The sequence below is a fragment of the Cynocephalus volans genome, chromosome 16 (genome assembly GCF_027409185.1).
Source record: "Cynocephalus volans isolate mCynVol1 chromosome 16, mCynVol1.pri, whole genome shotgun sequence".
Classification (NCBI taxonomy): Eukaryota; Metazoa; Chordata; class Mammalia; order Dermoptera; family Cynocephalidae; genus Cynocephalus; species Cynocephalus volans.
The window spans coordinates 43,838,725-43,859,946 of record NC_084475.1 but is presented as its reverse complement, the minus strand read 5'-3'; the positions used below and the strand labels follow the sequence as shown (position 1 = coordinate 43,859,946).

Below are 21,222 nucleotides of genomic sequence, written 5' to 3'. Positions count from 1 at the left end.
AACATTAAAGCAGCTCTGTATGAACTGGCATGGAATGCTCTTCAAGATAAGCTACAATGTGAAAAAAGCAAGATGCAGAACTGTGCACATACTATCTTCCAATTCATGTAAAAAGAGAAGGCTAAATATGCTTGTGCATCCATAGACCATCCTTGGAGGGTGATAAAAGGGATTGGCAGCAGTGGTTGCCTCTGGAGAGGGGACTGGAGGACAGGAAGAGGGAGACTTACTTTGCATTGTGTGTACTTTGTAGTCTTATACCATGTGCATTCTTCATCTATTTTTTTAAATCATTTAAAATCTAGAAAAGAGGACCGCATTACAACCGAGTACAAAATGGCTAATTTTTATTATAGTATATTTCCACCTACATGTAGTTAGCTTTTATAATAATTTTATATTTATTATAATATGTAAAAATTAAATGGCACAGTCTGAAGTTCTGCAGAATCTTGAGGCTGAATTTTCCCACTTTAATGATGATTAGTCCTTAAAACCATTCAATCCTCTTTGTAGGTTGTGAGGATACCGGCTCTCAGTGAGAAGGAACCATCTTCTAGGGAAGGCCATGCGTCAAAGGTGAGAGACGAACTTAATTATGGACCAGGCACTTTATATACATTATCTCATTTAAACCTCAAAATAATTCTCTGTACTGTTAATTTCTCCATTGTACAAATTTTTTAAAAAATTAAAATAAAAAAGGAAGCTCAAAGAGGTGAGATGATTTGCCAAGGAAGAGCTGAGTTTTAAATCCAGGATGAATTTAGCTCCAAGCTCATATGCAGTCTAGTTTTTGCCATGCTGCCTCCTGGAATTACTCTGAGGAACAGATTTACATTAAGAGTGTTGTTCATTTAAGAGGGTGGGGAAGGCAGGGGAAATGCCAGATAAAAGATAGACTAACGATGACTTAGTCACTATGAACCATGCCTGTTTCTTTTGTAGGCTTTTCAGCAGCAGGGTAAGCTTCCTAAATCACACCCTCTGGTTGATGCCTCCCATGTCCCCCTGGACAACTTCACTTTATTCTATGTGAAGTGGCTTTTTTAAAGAGTCTCTTTCCAGGGGATTCATGCTACAGAGGGAGCCCAGGCTGAACAGACTGCCCAGAAAAACCACAACTCATTGCTTCTGCTGGGTCTTCCTCCCACGTGACAAGTATGTGTGCCATCGGGATTCAGACCCAGGCCTTCCAACAGCCAAGTCCTTAATGCCCGTTCACAAGCTCCTCTCATTTCACAGAGGAAGAAAGCATTGAACCAGAACTCAGACTCACCTCTCAATGCAGTGTGCTTCCTCTTACTGTGAAAATGAGGCATTTTTCATTTCTGGGAGATGTTGGAGGACACTGCTTAAGAGTATGAACTCTGAAATTCCAGTGACCTGGGATTCTTGATTCTACTCTATCGACCTCTTGATTCTACTCAATCACTTCACAGATGTATGATACTGGGCAAGTTGCTTCACTTCTGTAAGCTGGTGTCCTCATATGTAAACCGAGGATAACAGTTATACCTACTTCACAAGTGAAATTGTGTGTGGATTAAATTAAATGGGATGTGCAAAATTTCAGATAAAAAATGAAGGGCACTATAAATGTTAACTAATGATTATTATAATTTTGATGATGATGATGATGATAATGATTATCTGACTTATAGCTGGAAATGGATTTTACGAAAAATCTTAAGCAGATCGATCTTCCTCCTTCATAGGCTCGTACAATGCAGGGACCATGTCTTATTCATCTTTGAAACTAATTTGGGAGGGAAATTCATTATATTCCAAAAACTCACTACATCTAGATCTCCACTAAGGGGTTTCATATGGGAGATTGTTGTGGCTTATAACACGTGACTCCCCACACAGAACAAATGCAGGTACCTTATCTGTAAGGCTTGACCCAAAGAAGACAATAGGAATTAACTGAACTCATCAGGTCCTACTCTTAGGTTTGAATGAAGGACTTGCAGTATGAGGAGACAGTAGGAGGTAGAGACAGAAGCCAAAAGATGCACACAGAGAAAAAAGTGAAAAGAAGCTACAAGGGGAAGGAAAATAGAGAGGAGTCTGTGGGAACCATGAGAAAAGCAGATACAGTCAATAGATGTTTTATCAAAATTGAGTTCTCCCTTATCAGGAAGAATTACATTCAGCTGTTTGTAACTGAGACCCAATGACAATGGCTTATGCACATAAACAGTTATTCTCTCCTATAAAATATGAATGAACAGAAAAGAGCAATCCAGGGCTGGTATGGCAGATCCTCAAAGTGAACAGACATCCAGGCTGCTTTGATTTCTCTGCTCCAGCATCTCTTGAACATGGCTGCTAACCTCAAGGTCATAGATGCTAAAAGAGGACCAAATTCCAGGAAGAAAGAAGACAAAGAGAAAAAAATCAAAAGGTACGCCTCCTGTTGTTTCAGTCACCTTTAGAGATTTCCTGAAGTCCCACCCACGGCTGTCCACCTGCATCTCAATGACCACACCTAGATGCAAACTAGGCTGGGAAATGCAGCCCTTTAGCTGGGCACATTGCCAGTCCAAATAAAACCAGGGCTCTGTTACTATAGAAGAGGAGAGTGGATACTGAAGAGGCAGCCAGCAGTTTCTGGTACTCTTCCTATGTCAAGCATTTAGCTGCCAAGGAAGTAGGTTCCTAGACCTGGGCTGAGCCACCTTTTAGTGCCCAGACTATGTTCCAGTATTTAAGAGGCCTGCTAAGTGCTGAGAATCCTATCTTATTTCCTTCTCTCTCCTTAAAAGAAACCCTTATTTTTAAAAACTAACTTAAGATAACACGTAGGCCCAGTTATGATCATATATCTGGCACATAGAGGGTTCTCAGTAAATGGTCATTAAATGGAACTGAATTCCATTAACAATCAGCCACACAGCTCTACCACCCAGCTACCTGCTCTCTGCTTTAGTCTCCACCTGAGTCTTCAGACGCATTATCTCAGAAGACAGTGCTGGGATTTTTGTGGTTGTTTTTCACTGAGATTTTGCAAATGTTTCAAGAAAAACCACCATCAATAGCAAGCGCTTAGGTGCTTTCTGGCTTATGGATCACACTGGGTCCCTAGCTGCTTTAGTGTGTGGGTTTACGAATGATGGTCCTTTGTTGATTTCATGGCCCTGGTCACCAACCTTGGGTTTTATAGCAAAGTTGGGCAACTGCGACTAAACCCACTACTTTTCTGCAGAGAACTTCTGAATCTACAAGTTTCATTTAGAAAGTTCTGATCACAGTAAAACATGGAGGGAGAGTAAAAGACAGCTGAGTCACATTCAAAAAATACCATGCCTGAAATGACAGGAAATAACTGTGGACTGTCTCCAAGCAGGAGATAGAGGAATTTGGGAAGCAGAAGGCCTGCCTATATTCACAAAGTATATGGAGAAAAAAATAATGAATTTAATCCACATTCACCTTCCAGAATATAAATTTGTGAAGTTCATATCTTAGTTATTGCTACCTCTCACAGTTTTTAACACTGCCCAGCCCATAGGAGGTGCTAATAAATGTTTGTTGAATTAAATGAAAACAGTAACTCAAACCTAAAGAATAAATATTTACAGGTTTATCTAAACAACTGCAAGAACTGCAGCTCATTTCACTGTGTTTGAATAGACTCAGACATTACCTAAGTTAATAATCTCAATTAAATTTATTTTGGGTTTTTTAATCATATTAAACATAATTTTTAATAAAATTGAATATTAAGTCATTAAAGTGACTAAAAAAGGAGAAACCATTTTCAGAATTCAGTATTTATTATAATATGGATAATAATCTTAATCTAACTAATCCCAAGAATTCATGTATAAAATTAATTTTATTCAAAAGCAAATCAATTGCTTATATAATAGGTTCTTTCACGCCGCTAAACTTCAAACAACATCACAATGGGAAAAATCAACAAAGTTAGGGCGGTCGTCCATCTAGACACTTATGGGAATTTTATTACTCGACTTGAGATTATACACAACAAAGGTGCAATGTTCTTATTCACAGTGATGTCTGATTTAAGGCCTTAAGTGGGTTGTTTCTTTGGCCATCTTTTAAATTAAAAGAACAAATTTTGTGGTAAGAGCACCTAAAGTCTACTCTTTTAGCAAACTTTTAGTGTACAATGCAATACGAGGCAACTTCAAAAAGTTCGTGGAAAAATGGAATTGAAAGATAATGCAAATTATTTCACGAACATTTTGAAGACCCCTTGTACTATTAACTATAGTCCTTACACTGTACATTAGATCTTTAGACTTATTCACCCTACATAAATGCAACTATACCTCCTCCCCTGGTAAACATTGTTACACTCTGTTTCTATATCTTTGACTTTTTCTCTTTTTTTTAGATGCCACATATAAATGAGATCTATGTAAGATAATGGACATGTTAATTTGCTTGATGGTAGTAACCATTTCACTATGTATTAATACATCAAAACATAATCTTGTACACCTTAAATATAATTTTTTAAGTAAAAATTAAAAATAAAAAGAACAAACTGGTGGTGTGATTTTCTAAAGAGTTTGGCTGGGAGGGAAAAAATACTTCACCTAATCTTTCCCACAGTAATCAGTCATAAAATCAGGAGTTATCAGCGTTGAAGAAGGTTCTCCTCCTTCAGCAAACACTTCTTGACACTGGTTGTGTGCGAGAACCTGGGATATGAAGATAAATGAAGCAGTCTCTGCCTACTAATTCAATCTCACGCTCAGTGCAAGGTTTTCTTCTTTGTGGAACAAAAGACCTCCAAATGCATTCTTTCACAAGGCAGACCATTCTGTTTATGGACAAACCAAACTGGAATATGGTCTTCCTTTTATTGCCCTGTATCTGACACCCTGTAACATCCTCCTCTTATCCCTGATTATTTCTTCTCAAGACTCCCAAGAGACCTTAATGCCCTCTTCAAAATGACAACATTTCAAACATACGAAGACACAAATCAAGCCCTTTCCCTTAAGATATCCCTTCTTCAGGCCACATCTCCAATGCCCTTAACTGCTTATAGTTAGGCATCCTTATTGCCGAGTCCAGCAACATCCCCATTAAAAATGCAATGCTCAGAACTGGGGACAAATTCTCAGATTTGATCTGACAGGGGGGAAATGTATTGTAGTTATCATTGCCCTTGATCTGGAGGCTCTATTAATGGAATCAAAGTTTGTATTAGCAATGTGTTATAGTCATGACTCATTCTTAGTTCCTTCCGAGTTTTGTGGTCCCCTGTGACTCCCAGACTAACGTAAATATCAAATTAACTCCCTGTTAATACATAGTTTCACAACTGGATGACAGTTGTTTTTAAAATTCAAATATTAGATTTGCCATTTGATCTATAGTTCCTAGTCTAGCCCAATTCTACCATCAACAATAGTGGCCAGACCTCCCAACTTAACGTTATCTACAGATTTAACAAGTACTCCTTTTATATTTCATTTGCTAGACAGAATACGGTCCAAAACAAGAGGACACATGGCCCATGAGGCTAAAAACCTTCCTCAAAATTGATATTGATTTACTACTCAATGTTTTTTCAAGTCCAAACAGCTACAAATCCTTCTGACTTCCCTATTACCCATCCTAAAATTCCATATCATGAAAGACTTTGCTAATTGCCTTGCTGCGCTGAGACATAGCTTGCCTATGGCGTTCCCCTGATATATCTATAGTAACTCTGTCAAAAGAGGAAATAATATTAGTCTGGCTTCACAGCTTTATAACATCTCGGATACCTTCTTATGGGAACTTTTTATGATGACATTCCATGTAAATAATTTAGTGGTGACTGACAGAAGCATTACATCCCCTTGGGCCATGCTACTTAATTACATCAAATGATGTACTCATCAGTAAAATGATACTCCTATGCTTGCCAGCATGCTATACTGAATATCCTAGTTCCATCTGGGGTAAATGAAGTCATTTCTCCAGTTTTCTTTTCTGTTCTAAAAAAATTAAAAATGCACATAATCTTCAGTCTAGTTAGCACATATGAAGCAATCACACCATTCCCTGTCCTCCAGCTTGGGTTGTCAGCAATGACTTAAACTCTGATCACAGTCATCAAATCCAAATATACGTGGTCTTTGGATTGATCTCAATTCAAAGCAAAGAAAATAACAAAATATATGCTAAATCAAAGGAGAGTAACTTACCTGTGCAGAGAACACAGACTCAATCGCTCCCTACGTGCAGGGGAGGAGTAGTGGGCCAGTGCTTTCTGTTTCTAGATAGGTAATCTATGTAATTCTGGAGTTTAGTATTAGGAAGTCCCTTGCTCCTGGATGTGTCACCTTCTCCAATGTAATCATAATCAGTAATAGAGGTTGGCAAGAATATTCTAATCTCCAAATGCCAATCCTTTTGCCTTATTTCTCGATTGGTTCAGAACCCCAGGCATAAATTGGAGATGCTAGTTTTTAGGCTCATCAAACATCTATAACGATATATTTGGATGGGAGGGAGTTTCCCTGCCAACAATGCCTGTCAGAGGAGTCACATGACAGGGAAGAAATTGTTCCTTTCTAGTAACATTGCTCTACTCAGTCATATACTGGAAGCATCTCAGAGAAAGTGTGGCCTTGGCGTGAATGCCCCAGTGGACCCAAAGGCGTGACAGCTGGAGCTGTCAGTCAACTGCTCTTCCCCAGTAGGTTGTCTTTCTCATTCTGTATCTCAGTTGGTCTCCCAATCCCATGAGATGTGTGTGTGTTTGTGCATGTGTGTGTAACTTAATGAAGGTGGAATGCATATGCAAATATTTCTACATAGGGATATATGTAGTCACACAAGTAAAATTATACTTATATAATGTATCACATATGAGGGTACTTCAAAAAGTTCATGGAAAAATAGAATTGAAAGATAATATTAATCTTTCCACGAACTTTTTGAAGTACTCTTGTATTACATATAAGCATTAGATACACTTAACATTTACAAACAAAAGTTTAGAGACAGATTAGGCCATATCAAGTCATACTGTATAGTGGAAAAATCTCCTAATTCGTGTATACACAGACTGATGTGCAGATTTAACTCTTGATATGGTCATTCATCAAATTTCTATAGAATTTATATGAGGAATATAAGAAATAATAAATGTGAATGTGTTCTTTAAATTGGCAGCTTCTAAACACATGTTAATCATTATTATTACACATTTACCATTACATCAGATGCCAAAATATTTTCAAGTCAGTATGTTCAGTATGCCTTAAATGTATTTAGACAGAACAAGTTAAAAACCAAAAGAACCAGTGGGGTAGAGCATAATAAAAGCTTGGTATAACCATTAAAATTAATGTAAGTGGGCACCTCAAGCCCAAGTTTATAAAATGCAGGGTCCAGCCATCTCAAGAACAGCCTACAAATTGGACATTCCTAACTATGGAAATCAGCCTAAGCTTATAGACCTAGAATAGGAACAAAGAAAATTAACCCAAAATTAATAAAATCTGGTGGGCCAGTAAGAATTCTAGTGCCAATTCAAAACTCAGCCTTGACACTAAGTGATGCATTTATTATTCTGTGGAAATTGTGGATGGCTTCTCCTTATTTCTTCATCTTGACCTTCAGCCATTTCTTTGCTCTGTAGCACTTCTGAAACTTTGCAGAAAGAATTTTGGAAAGTTTTTAAATATAAGTTACAGTCTTTCACTACGTAATTGAAATTAAGCTTTCAAGGGCAGATGATCTGATAACATGATCAAAATCATATTAGAAGGTGCATAACTGACACTGGAGTCTCTCTGGCAATAGCAGTGTTGAGTGGAAATGGTCCACATGCTGGGGGGATGGGGGAGGGAGGTAGATGAGGGTAGTATGGGAGAGATGTATACTTGAGACGACTTGGTTCCTAAAGACAAGAAGCAGGTAAAATTAGCAATGAGGACTGGGTGGAAAAAAGGGGGCATATACACCCAAAGGAGTTGAAAGTAGGGTTTCAAAGAGACACTTGCACATCCATGTTCATAGCAGCTTTATTCACAATAGCCAAAGGTGGGAAGCAACTCAAGTGCCTATTGACACATGACCAGATAAATGTGGTATGTGTATATGTATGTATACATACATATAGTAGAATATTATTCAGCCTTAAAAAGGGAGGGAAATTCTGACACATGCTACAACATAGATGAACCTAGAGGACCTTATGCTAAGTGAAATAAGCCAGTCACAAAAGACAAATACTATATGATTCTACCTATATGAAGTACTTAGAGTAGACAAATTCACAGACAGAGAATAGAATGGTGGTTGCCAGGGGCTATGAAGGGAAGGAGTTACTGTTGACTGGGACGGAGTTTCAGTTTTGCAAGATGAAAGAGTTATGTGGATGGACAGTAGTGACAGCTTGTCTACAGCCATACCACCCTGAACGCGCCCTATCTCATCTGATAGCAGTGACGGCTGCACATCAATGTGAATGAACTTAATACCACTGAGCTGAATACTTAAAAATGGGTTAACATGGTAAATTTTATGTGCGTCTTTCCACAATTAAAAATATATTTTTAACCAAATTAAAAGAACTTTTAGGTTTAGGGAAAAAATGACAGAAGCAAACCTGGCCTACTGTACATATGACTTTGCCTAGGTCTTGTCCTACTTCTGCCACCAAAGGGTTAGGAGAAAGGGAAATGAAAGGTTTTTTTTTTTTAATTACTCATGTATATGAAATTATTCATGCTAACAATATTATTAATATTGCATTAGAACCCAAAATCCACAACAGATTGCATTAAATGTACATTAAAATAGCAGAAATATTGTAAACATTTGCTACTCAAAAGTATGGTCTGAAAACCAGCAGCATCAGCTTCCAGGAGTTTGTTAGTAATGCAGAATCTCAGGCCACCCAGACACATGGAATCAGAATCTGAATTTTAGACAGATTCCCAGGTGATTCAATTGTCCATTAAAGTTTGAGATGCACTGTTGTAAACTTTTGAAAACTGCAAATTGGGCAAAAAATAACACTTGTATCAGTTGAGATGGAAGGAAAAACATGTCATTAAAGCTATATTATTGTATCGTGAGTTAAAATGAGGAAAAGGTCCATGTTTACTATCCTTCACATTCTCAAAAATGATTAAAACCAAATCCATCCATTGCCTTTAACAAAGAAAAGTGCTTAAATTGAACTGCAAGTTTGATTTAATATGTCAATGACAATGCTCTTTGAAGACTCTACATAGTAGCTTTCATGGAAGTGAAATGATTTTAAAAATCAAAGAGTCAAGCACAAAGCTCTTATTAAGTGACCAACGGTAGACTTGGTAGGTTTGAAATTCCAAGAACTCATCATTACAGCAGAACGAATGCATGGTATACCAATAAATTTGCCAGGGAAAGTACTGAGCCTCATAAATGTTTGAGAACAATAAAATTCTGGTCACTGGTAATGTGAGAAAAACCACTAATATTTACAGCCAACTGGATTCACTTAATAGGATTTAAATGATGTAGAGAGGAGACAGAAAATACGTCCCAATATGTTCATTGAATACAAAATGGAAAAAATTTAACAAATAAAAGTATTCAAACTGTGAAAATGGAGTGAAAAAGAGAAAATCCATGTTTGGATTAAGAAAGCTTTCTCACTGGGATTCTTTTATGTAGTTTAATTCTGACATATTCTCTCTTATTACTGCTAAAGCCGTTTGATTCAATACTAAGTTGACATTTAATACTTGACAGAATACATGTCTGATAAGAAGACAAAAATTAGTGACCGTATAGATAAAATGGAAATGATTGGGAGGGAAAACTGGAGTTGGATTCTGTCTCTGACACCAGGGCATACTTGGCTGGAAAACATTTTTTTTCACTTAATGATAATCTTTAACAGTTATTGGACTGCCTGCCTGCTTTCATTTTCTTTCCCTCTGGCAAACTTCCATTTGCTCTGGCTTTAGCAACAGTAAAAATAAGTAAATTTGACTCAACAGAGACAAGTATTACTTTACAAGTACATACTGAAAATCAACCTAAGGTTTGGCTTGTTATTTTTGAAACCAATGCTAATTTTATGCAACAATTCAGAGAACCCCAAGGGGTTTACATGAGCTCATCAGTAGCAAAATCATTTTTAAATAATCTTAAATGTTTTAAAGAGCAAGAAAGAAACTCTTTAAACTGCTGAATCACTTGGCACATTCCACATGCCCACCTAGAGTTCTCATTCCACAGATGAGTAGAATAGTAAGTAAAACCTCACTCCATGGCAGCATTAAAGGCGAGATATTCGGTTCTTGATTTTCTGTATTGGGATGACCATGACATCGTAGAACTTGATTTGGGGCCCAGAGGTGAAGTCTTAAGGGGTGAATTTAATGCTCTCATAAATGTTTTAGTCTCATTTTATCAATCATATGGAAAAACACTTAACACTGTCTTGAGCAAAAGAAGAGGGTAACAAGGAACTTAAAAGGGGGGGAGAAAAGGTACAAGAATCAAGAAGCCACCCTCATGCTGTGATAAACATCTGCAGGCTTCAGCAACTGTCAGTTGAAGCAATTTGAATAGTAAATGTTCTTATCTCAGAAGTGAGCTACACTAAAGCCTTTGACACTGGTGCAAACATGGGAGGCATAAAGCTGATACTCGGGGACCAGCTGAGAGCTATGACTGGGCCTGTGTTTCAACGCCTGCTTTCACCAGTCTTTAGGAAACCGGGGACTAACACAGGAGCTGAGAGGGGGCTTGGGCACCCTCCTGGACTGAACTGACCTTACAAGGGAACCTGCTTTGTGCCCCTACCAACCAAAAATCGTAGAATGTTCGAAGGAGCTAAAAATATTCAAAGGAATACTCCATTCTTAGAAAGAAGGCTTGAGCCTCCCCATATGCATCCCTTTAGAGAAAGAAACTGAGAGGGACCCAGGGAGTTAAAAAAAAAAAAACCATTCCAAAATCCACATCATCATATAAATGAGATATTACACTTGATTTCCCTTCAAATTAGTTCAACTCTGTCCAATCACATGAAATTAAGATTCTATAAACATGCAAACAGCCCTATATTCTCCTTAAAGCTATTTTTTTCCTTGGTTTTGAACAGCTAAATGTACATGCCCTCCACAATGCAAAACTAAAGCATTATAAGGGCTTTCCTGGGCCCTCAGTGACCATTGAAAGTGCTTGAAAATACACAAAATTATAGAAAAATAAAGAAGATATTTAATAGACATTAGCTTTTTCATCTAGACAGAGACAGCTATTTGCTTTAGCAAACACTGGGTCTTTTAGAAGACAGTGTCAAGTTTATTGCTTTTTGAAATGCTGCATAAAGCAAAGAACCTTACAATTTGCACAATAAGCAATTTCCATCTTTACGTTTAAATATATTTATGGGACAAAGAGAAGTACATGCATATGAATATGTAGAATTTTTAGAAATCATCATTTACATTAGAAAATTCTGTACACAAACAACTTAACTTTAACATAATATCAGCAAATGGCAAGAACCCTCTGAGACTGCAGAAAGTCCAGCTTTCCATTTAAGCAGCTTTCACTGAGAAACGTGAGTGATGGCAGAAGAAGGCCTCTTAAGAATAGACTCAACAGAAAATGACAGCGGTTCATTCACCGACAGTTTTGTTCCAACTTGTTTGGCTACGAAAAGGTCTTTCGCGCATCTATCTATTGTAAAAGTGTACTTCTGGTTCTCCTTGACTAAACACTCTCTGTGTTTCTTAGAGGTTTCTTCAAAGGTCTCTTTGACAAATGGTGTTTTCAACTCAGGACCTGATTTGTCATTAAGTGTTTGCTGGAATAATGCATGGAATGGATTATGTCTAAGTGGCAGAGGGTGCCTCATGTTTTCTTTGCTGATCTTGGTTAAGACGTGCCCTTGAGCTGCCAAGGAGTCCGTGTCAACAATCGGAGAGAAATTCCGTCGGGGTGGGGAGAATGCAGACCTCTCGGGGACAGCCTGGTGACCCTGAAGGTCACTTCTGGAGGTCTGGACCTCAGGAGTGTGAGGCAGCACCAGGGAGCCTTCCAATTTCGGAGACATCATGTCATGTTCCGCACTGAGTCCGTCCTGGACTCGTGTTCCCTTCAAGTCCCAGCTGGCCCCAGGTTTCAGGGCTTGAACTGAAGTGGTGGCATTTAGCAGGCATTGCTGGTAGAGGAGAGTGTCACTAATGGGGCCACACTTGGGCCAAACTAAAAGTCTCGAGGACAAGGGATACTGTCTGTAAGTTGTGGCCACACTAACATTGGAAGAAATCAGTTCCATATTCCCAGACCCTGAATACTGCATGGTTAGATCAAGGCAGGTGGGCAAAAAATTGCAGAAGTCTTTGCTTGGTGCTTCTACTGGGGTGGGGCTGTAGGCACTTTTGTAGGAGTTGTATTCAGGTCCATGAACCAGGTGGTTGGGCAGGAACAAGGCAGCTTGGGAAGTTTCCAACATTTCCCTCTCTTTATATTCTCTCTCCAGCATAATGTTCTCCAACTCTTTATCAGCAAAGGCCCTTCTTTTCCTCATCCTGTCACTAACTGGGGGAGGCAGAGGTAAGGTCCCTCCTACATAAGTCTCTGTTGGAATGGGGCGATAGCCTAAAATAAACAAACATTGCATGTGAAAAAAATTAACATATAGAGAAAAAATATATGGAAATCCAGAAGGCAACAGAAATACTACAAATCAGCAGAACAAAATTATTCACAGGTATATATCACTAATAACTTTACACACAAAGCAAAAGGTTCAATTTTAAATAGTTCCCTTTGGGGGAAGGATATTCATATTGCAACTTTTTGTTGTTGCTTTTGTTGTTATAGGTTTGTTGGCGTGTTTGCTTTGAAAGGTGTACTTTATTGACAAAAATTTTAATATTCTTCTCAAACTCTAAACATTAAGAAACAAGGTCGCTCATCCTTCAACCAATGTTTTATTTCTATCCATGTCATCTTTTTTCATTATAAAAAAGATATCTATACCTAGAGCTGATGTCACTTTTATTTTCTAAAGATGGCTCATTATGTACCCATTGTTACAGTTGTAGAATAATCCAAGGAGAACTAGGAAAAAAAGAGAAAGAAAGAAAGTTAAAGGAGATTAGTGAGTAGAAAAAGAAAAAAGACTTAAGAAAACAGAGAAGCATAGAAAATTGAAAAGAGCTGTTAACTAGTCAAACACACTCTGCAGTTAGCAATTTAACCAGGCTCCTTACCCTGACTACCAGTACAGACAAAAAAAAAAAAAGAGGGCAGGGGAGGTGTTATTTCTGCTATTTGAAAATAACTGGTATAAAACATTTTTTCCAAGCGCTAATCATGTTAGCCAGATACCAAAGTGATTGAGAAAGCAATCGTCAGAAAACAGATTAAGTCTTCCCACATTTCATGAATAGGGACAAAGTTAAAAGCAAAGATCAGTGTAACATAAATAGAACTGGCGGCATATACTTGCACTTTGAGCATGTCATCATGCCCAAGTACTCACCTCTATCAAATTTGTTTAAAGGATCCATTGTGATATTTGTGTTTACATAATGACAAACCCATCGTACTCATTTGCAAATAAAATAAAATTTGAAAATTAATGTTTCCATTTCTATGGTAAGTTTGTGCCAGGAAGTTATTTACTTAAATTTACTATTCTGCTTAGTCCTCACACTTCTGAAGTTGCCTTGGCACAACTTCAATTTATCAATGTGGTCCATATGGTTAAATCTATTTACCCAGTTTGTAACCAAATTCACTTTTAATTCATGAGAAACCACTCTAAGGGCAGAAGTATACAACACAGGGTGAGACATGAGCGAACTTTAAAACCTGTCTAGAACTAACTGTATTCAGAAGAAAAAACAGAACTCAAATGTCTACTTTTTTTAAAAAAAAATCTACTTTTTAACCTGAATTTCATGAATTGGCAGTGATTAAAGCAAATATAAACTTTCCTTTATTTAAATTTAAAGGAAATTTAAAGAAAATGGTGAAAGATAATCTATGTACTGTTTGACAGATCAATAAATAAATTCCATATCCAAATAGAGATGCTTTAAAAATCAGTAATCTTCAAAGACAAATTAACGTATCCCCAGGCTTTACAGAAAGTGAACAAATGGAGGAGGAGAGAGAAAGGGAGAGACAGAGAGACTTCACACTTTCAAATGCAACACTCAAAACCTTTTCCAGATCCTACAACCTTGGCTGTCAAAAATGGTAACATGAAGTGTAAAATAACTGCAATTACCTAGATAATCCAGGGAGAAAAATAATACAATGAGAAAGAGTGCAATCCGAGATTGAACCCACAGACTAGAGGGCTTCACTGGTCATGAGGAGCTGTTAAACTCCTCACCTGACTTACTCTGTCCATTTAGTTCCTGCTACAACTAAGCCAAGTGGCTTTTTTTGTTTTGGGGTTTTTGGGGTGGGGGGAGAGGGGTTGTTTGGGGGGGTTGTTGTTGTTGTTGTTGTTGTTGTTGTTTAATTTCTTTCTTTCCTTCCAGGACATCTGCTCCAGGTCACTTGGCAGTGTATCTTCTGTATCCCTCACACTGGGACAAACTTCACATACACTTCATGCTAACCCATTAACTATTAAGCAGACGACAAAATTATTAGGATTCTTAAACTAATGATGACAAAAACCTTGGCAAGTATGTGAGATTCGTTTTTGCCGGTGGTGGTTTCCTTCCTAGAGCAAAACTTTCTAATAAAAAACACCTTCCTCTCAGAGAGCTCCTTCACAGGTTAACAAACACGCCATGTGCCTGAATGCTGAAAGTCACTCCACTCGGTTTAAAAAGCTAAAGGATAATTTTGCGATGCTTTACCTTCTAAAATGCTTTTGGCCAGCAAACTGGGCGCCCTTACTTGCCTCTGGTACACGGCTTTGCGCTCGAAATGATTCTGTTTCCCGGAGAGCCCTTTCTTGTCCTATAAACATAAGAAACATAGTCAATAACGCCCTGGAAGAAAATGTGAGAGAAACGGGAGAAGTCAGCAGATCGCCTAGAAACTCCCCCCGGTCTGACTGTATTTATTTTCCCGTCCCGTGTGAAAAAATGATTCCAAAGGAATGAATATCAGCACGCTTTAATCCCAGAGCGATGGACCGAAGGCTCTGTCCGAAGCCTGCAACTGGTGAGCAGGGTCCCCGGCCTTCGCCAACAAAGACCCACCCCAGACTCGCCCTGAATACCTTCGCCAATGGGAGCGGGGTGGGAGACGTACCAGAGGGAGATGAAATCCATAGTCGGGGAGACAGGAGGAGCCTGGCCCGAGAGACGGCCAGGGCCTAGGGCTGGGTCCCGGGCGCCCCCCGTAAGTGATGCGGGGAGGGTTTGTCCCCGCGGTAGGGAGGGCGCAAAGGGGTGCTGAGGAATGAGGGAACCTTATGAGGGTCTCCCGGGTTTGGCTACAGACTCCAGATTGTTCACTAAACAACTGGGGCACATGAAGACGAACGGAACTCTTGGTGGTCTCTGGAAACGCAGGACAAGGGAAGCCCCGCCGTCACAGCCACGTCGGTGGGATTCCGGACTCTTCCAACCCAGCCGGGCCCGCGGTGACCCACTCCGGACGCGGGAGGCCGAGCCCAGGACCAGGGTCACCTTGGAGCCTTTGGTAAGTATGGTGATTCACTCGCCAAGGAGTAAAATCAAAACTCCTCCCTTGCCCTAAGTCTGGGAGGGGGCCCCGGGAAGCCTCGCTGGCTCTGAGCTCTCCACGTGCAGGAACGCACAGAAAACAAACACGGAGGTTCAAGAGGCTCTCTCGTAAAGAAAACCCTGGCTCTCCTCACAGCTGGAGCCAGCAGAGCTACACCTCCACGGGCTACTCGGTATTTCGCGAGGGCAGTAGCTTCGGGCTGCATGACCTTGGTCTGCGGCCCCTAACTTCCCACGCACTTGTTGGCCCCTCAGTAAACGGGCAGCGTGCTTTGCCTACCCCAAACGGCCCCGGGACCGCGGGGACACTCGGCGCACCGCGCGCCCGTGATCCTTCTCGCGATCAGCACTAGTTACGCAGTGGTGAGCCCAGTGCTGGACCCCTTGCACTGGCTCCAGCACTTTCGATCCTCCACCCCCAAGACAGTCGAAATAAACTTGGAAACATTAAAAACAAAATGACTTGCTCATCGTGTCCCAGCTGGGCCTAGCCACTTTCGAGGCCTCTCTGCCTGCTTTTTAATAAGAAAACTTCTCTGCCAAGTTCCCCAGCGATGCCTACAGTCTCCTCCCTGCCGACCCTGCAGGCCAGCTTGGACAGAGAAGCGTCCCCGCCACCCTTCCGAGAAAGTCCCAGGTGCGGCGAGGCTCCCGGCCTGGGAGTGTGTACAGCAGTGCGGTCCCCTCCAGCCCCCCGATCCCCATCGCGGCGGCCCGGGACGCCCCGGCAAGGCGAGCGCCCCAGTCCGGTGGGTACGCACCTCGGTGGCCTGCTGCCTCCGGAGCGCCACCTGGGCGGCCATGACGCGCTGCCGCTCCACCACCAGCAGGCAGTTGGCGCACTGGCAGTCGCGCCAGCGGCAGAAGCGCTTGTGGCCCTTGAGGCAGGACACCACGCCGTGGTTGCGGCAGCGCGCGCACTTGGGCGTGCGGCTCAGCTTGCGGGGCTCCGCGCCGCCGCCGCCGCGCTCCGGGGGCCCTGCGGCCGCCGCCGAAGACTGAGGCGCAGGCGGCGGCCTCCGCAGCGTTCCCCGCCGCTGCTCCGGCCCGCCCGGCACCCCCGGGGACGCGCCCGCCTCCTCGCCGTCGCCCTCTTCCTCCGCGTCCTCGTCCTCCTCGTCGTCGTCCTCGTCGTCCTCGCCCTCCCCGTCGGCCTGCGGCGGGCTGGGCCCGGGCGGCGTGGGCGGCGGCGCCGCGCAGACGTCCCCCTCCAGCTCCAGGCTCTCCACGTCGATCTCCCAGTCTCCGGTCGCCGCGCCCGCCTGCCGGTCGGCCATGGCGCGCGCTGCCTCGCTCGGGCCTGAGCTCAGCGGCCCGCACTCTGCGGAGACACAAAGACCCGAAGACCCCCCGGCCGCCGTCAGGAACCGTCCCTGAGCCTCAGGCCCAGAGCGCCTGGTGTGCCCGCCTCCAGCCCCTACACTTCCCTCACGTCCAGGCGGCACGTGCCTTTCTTGTATCTCTAGGGTCCCCGGGGATCCACAACCCAACAAGGGTTTCATGTGATTATTTCTGAGCGCTCCGTGGGCACCTGACCTTTAACCGCAGCCCTCTCTGGCCGTCACAGGCTTTCCAGACAAGTCCCGGGGTAACTCACTGATCGCACGCACACAGAGGTGTGTCCAACGAGGCCGGCCTAGGCCACTTGTCTGTCTTCCCCACACCCAACTAGCACGGCCAGGATGAATATAAAAATGTCGATGGAAGAACTGGTTTCCTTTTGATTACAAGGGGCCCTTCAGGCCCAGTAAAATACCACACCAGGCTTCCCAAATGCCTCTCATCCGCCTGCACCACCAAAAGGACCCTCCCTGGGTTGGAACAGGTCATCCCGTCCTCCTCTCCCTCAAAGTAACCAGCTGATAGCCCTATGGGGACACTGGGCACCAGCTGCAGATGCCCGCCCACATTAACAGTGCTTGGGCTGCACGAGGCTGGGCCGCGCGGACGCTGTGTGCATCGCTTGGTTGACATCTTTAAGGCAAGGCATTCAAGTAAAACAGAAAGGTTCACGCCCTCGCCGTCCCCGACCCCCAGAGCAGCGTCACAGCACTCACCAAGACTTTGAGGCCCGGGCTAGCGGCCGAGTCGAGAGATATCCCGCTTTGGGGTCTGGCTCTCGGGCGGCCGCTGTGCATGCAAACAGAAATCGGGGTCGCTGCGCTCGGTCACGAAATCGGGGGTGACAGCTGGAGGCCCGGATCTCCCGAGACGGGGAAGGAGGGGTCGAAGGGGGATGGAAGGGAAACGGGGGAGAAGGTGACTCAAGTCCTCAGCGACCTCGCCCCGCGCATCCCGGACTCTGCAATGTTCTGATCCGGTCCTCTGCAGCCCCGGGCGCTTCTCCTCCCTGAAGCCGCTTTTGGCTTCCTTTGACCCAAGCTGGGCCGGAAAGGTCGGGCCGCCCGGGCGGGCGCACGCAGCCGCGTTCTGCACAGCGCCGCTCGCGGCCGTCTCCTGCCTCCGCTCCCCTTCCTAGTATTATCCGCTCTGGCTCCCGAGCTCCGCGTGCTCTGATTGGCCGGTTGTCAGGCGGTGTGCACGCTGATTGGCCGAGGCACGCTGACCGGGCACCCTCCGCCTCCCCGCGGCCGAAGCGCTCCTCCCTGCTGCGCTCCGCCGGAGTCCGCCCGCGGGACCTTCGCTGCAGCGAGATCGCCAGTGCAGAAGCTGAACCCGAAGTGGGATGACGCCTGCGGGGGAGAAGTCGCCGTTTACCTCGCGGACTAGGAAACAAGGAGACACACACTCTTAGGAATCGTGTTGTCCATAAAAGAAGATAATAACGAGGCAGAGATCAGAAAGGCCAGCCTTGGTCTCCACGTTACCAGCATCACCACTATTTCTGCGACTCAATCCATTAACCCAAAGTTGGGCGCGGAAATGATGGAGCTCACATAGGCACCCTTCTACCTTCTGCATGAGTAAATCAGTGGTCACCTTGTACCATAGCGCCCAGTTAGCTCACAAATGACCCGTAGACATTTTTGTGGCTAGCGCCACTCAGTCTCCAAGTGCAAAGCAGTTCCTCGTTGACACGGAGCCCGGGAGGCAGGTGGCCAAATCCACTACGTCACTTTCGTTTTTCTGCTATGTCAATTGCTATTGCACTTAATTTGAGGGAGAACGGACATGCATGCCACGAAGAGATTTAGGGACAATACATTCACTTTAAGCATGCCTTTAAACAAAGCTCTAAAAAAAAAAAAAAAAAAAGACGGTGTTTAGTGTGCGTGAATGTTTTTATAAAGAAAAAAGACTATTACCATTTCCCTCAAAAATCCTTCACGAAAATGTTTAATAACAAAGTTAAATACCCAACATACTAAAAGAAGGAATTAGTCCCCTAATTCAATGCGGCATCCTATTTCTTGAGCTAAATTTAAAATTACACAGACGCTTTTCTAGCTGCACCTTCAAATAATCCAGGCTTTTCCTTCTCCTGCTTAGGAGACTTTAAGAAATTGGGTGTCATTGCACTGAGCACATGAATAAATGTCCTGGATGAATATCTGTCGAGTGAAGGAAATTGTGGAACGATTCTAAGGTTACTCTTCTCGGAGCCTGTCAGAAGAGTAGAAGTTAACCGGCCTCCAAGGCGGCTCAGGAATTACCCTGAAACTAACGCGACCGGTCAAAGGGCAGGTATTGACAAGCCTTTAGCGTTGTTGGAAAGTTCTTACCTGGTGACCAGGCACTGGGATTCCCATTTGGGAGGGTGATTCTCCCCAGGGCCACTTGCGATGCCCAGTGAAGGAATTAGAGAAATAAATCCTGCTTATTCCCGTCGGCTCCTCAGTTGCTCTGGACATCCTCCGAGCGGTGCGTGCTCAGACATGGGGACAAATGGCCACACAGACCACTAGTGCATCTCCCTTGACATCACCTAAAAACACCAGCTTAGTTTCTTATACTCATCGAAGCGCCTAAGTTGGGGCGCTTGAATTCTTGACAGCAACAGAAATGTGTTCTTAGCCCCGTTTTTTTCAGCGACGAAACTGGGGTTCGGAAAAGAGTGGTCTCGGGGAGGGCAATGGACTGGAGAGCACATCGGTTCCAGGTTAGCCTCTGCTCTTAAGTCTCACTTCCAGCCAGAAACACAGGAGGTTTGTGTCTTTCTGTTTTACTCCCCCGCACCCCTTCTGGTTTTAGTACCTGGCGTTAGGAGCAGTCCTCCTGTAACAGAACCAGGCACGTTTTTATCAAATCGTTTCTGTTTTTTTCAGTGTCTCCCCTGCTAGCTACATTTATGCTTTTGCAGACACGCATTTCAGTGCTTCTGCCTGGAGACATGAATGCAAACTTCAAATCCCCACCACCACTGGCCATGTGTGCACGCGATTGGCAGGCTGGGCTTTTATTTTATTTATTGCTTTTATGGCCAGGGTGGTGGTGGTAAGGAGATGAAATCATTAGCACTTCACCCGTTATTTTAAATATTAAGAAATAAAATCAAGAAAGTAGGCTTACTTTGGGTAACTAGAGGGAAAGAGGGAACGGGAGGGAACTGGAGTGGAAAGGGATGTGAGCTGTTGTTTCCTAAACTGAAAGTAAAGGAGCGAGCAGCTCTTGAACTAGTTTTTAAAACTGCTATATATGGAGGAAACAAGTGGGATTTGTGTACAGTAAACCAGGCCTGCTGAAGCCAAGACTGGAGATTGGACTGGGGTGGGGGTGGGGAATCCGAGGACGGTGGAGCGTACAAATAGGACAAGGCCCTCAGAATATTCCGTCCTTCGGGCCCCCAGGTGGGGAAAGCGGTTCCCCGGTGCTCCCTAGAGGAGCTGGGCCCGCAGGTTCCAGGTGGGTGGGCCCAGGATCATTTCCTCCCAGGCACTCTTCCCCGCCCCCCCTGCCCTAACAAAATCCTGCACAATAGCCCCACTGCTCTCTCTAGACATCCTGCCCATCTCCACGTGCCCCCCTCCCTGCCTGTCCTACTCCCCTGCACCCCGATCTGCCGCACTTGGGGACTTACAGCTGTAATCATCGAGTGATCGAGTTGAATTACTCTCCACCCCCCCCACCCCCCGACCCTGAGTGCCTCCAGAGAATGGAGATCCCACAAATTGCTGGGAAGTGAAATGGGTGGGGCGAAAGGGGTAGGAGGGTATTTATCCTGGGAGGTACTTCAGGAAATCCGAGAAGCTCCGATATTGAATACGAAAATATATGCATTTTCCCAGGGGGCGGAGGATGACCATAGCTTTGATCGGAATCTACAGCTGCACAAACTGTTTAGTAAACAGTATTCAGAGGAAATGGGAGTCAAAGAGTCTGGACTCCAGCTTGCTGTTCCACTGGCTACCTGACCTTAGTCAATTATTTTCCTGCATCTCAGTTGCCTCATCTGCAAAATGGGAAGAGTGGCCTTCCTTAGCCGACTCCTGTGATGACCCAGTAATAATGAGGATTGAGTGTCTCCGCGTTGCAGGAGCTCAACACAGACATTTGTTTGCTCCTGAGGTGGCCGCGCACGCAGCCCGGGAAGGCCCGGCTGCCTCGTGCCTCTCCAGCTTGACTGAAAGGCGAGGGCGCAAGAAATCCATATTTACTCTCG

At 43.6% G+C, this 21,222-nt stretch overlaps 1 protein-coding gene across 2 annotated transcripts; it reads right to left on the bottom strand.

The window, feature by feature from the left end:
- Positions 1–11,386: 11,386 nt before the first annotated feature.
- DMRT2 (doublesex and mab-3 related transcription factor 2) lies at positions 11,387–18,102 on the bottom strand. 2 transcript variants are annotated; one of them, XM_063081041.1, is made up of 5 exons: positions 17,720–18,102; positions 16,424–16,983; positions 14,826–14,928; positions 12,982–13,062; positions 12,530–12,597 (listed from the first exon to the last, which is right to left on the bottom strand). In XM_063081041.1, the coding sequence occupies exons 2-4, from the start codon at positions 16,937–16,939 to the stop codon at positions 13,007–13,009; spliced, it is 675 nt and encodes a 224-aa protein (XP_062937111.1). In that variant the 5' UTR covers positions 16,940–16,983; positions 17,720–18,102; the 3' UTR covers positions 12,530–12,597; positions 12,982–13,006. The 2 variants fall into 2 exon arrangements, with proteins under 2 accessions (XP_062937110.1, XP_062937111.1); XM_063081040.1 differs by lacking the exon at positions 12,982–13,062 and having other exon boundaries at positions 11,387–12,597.
- Positions 18,103–21,222: the final 3,120 nt, after the last annotated feature.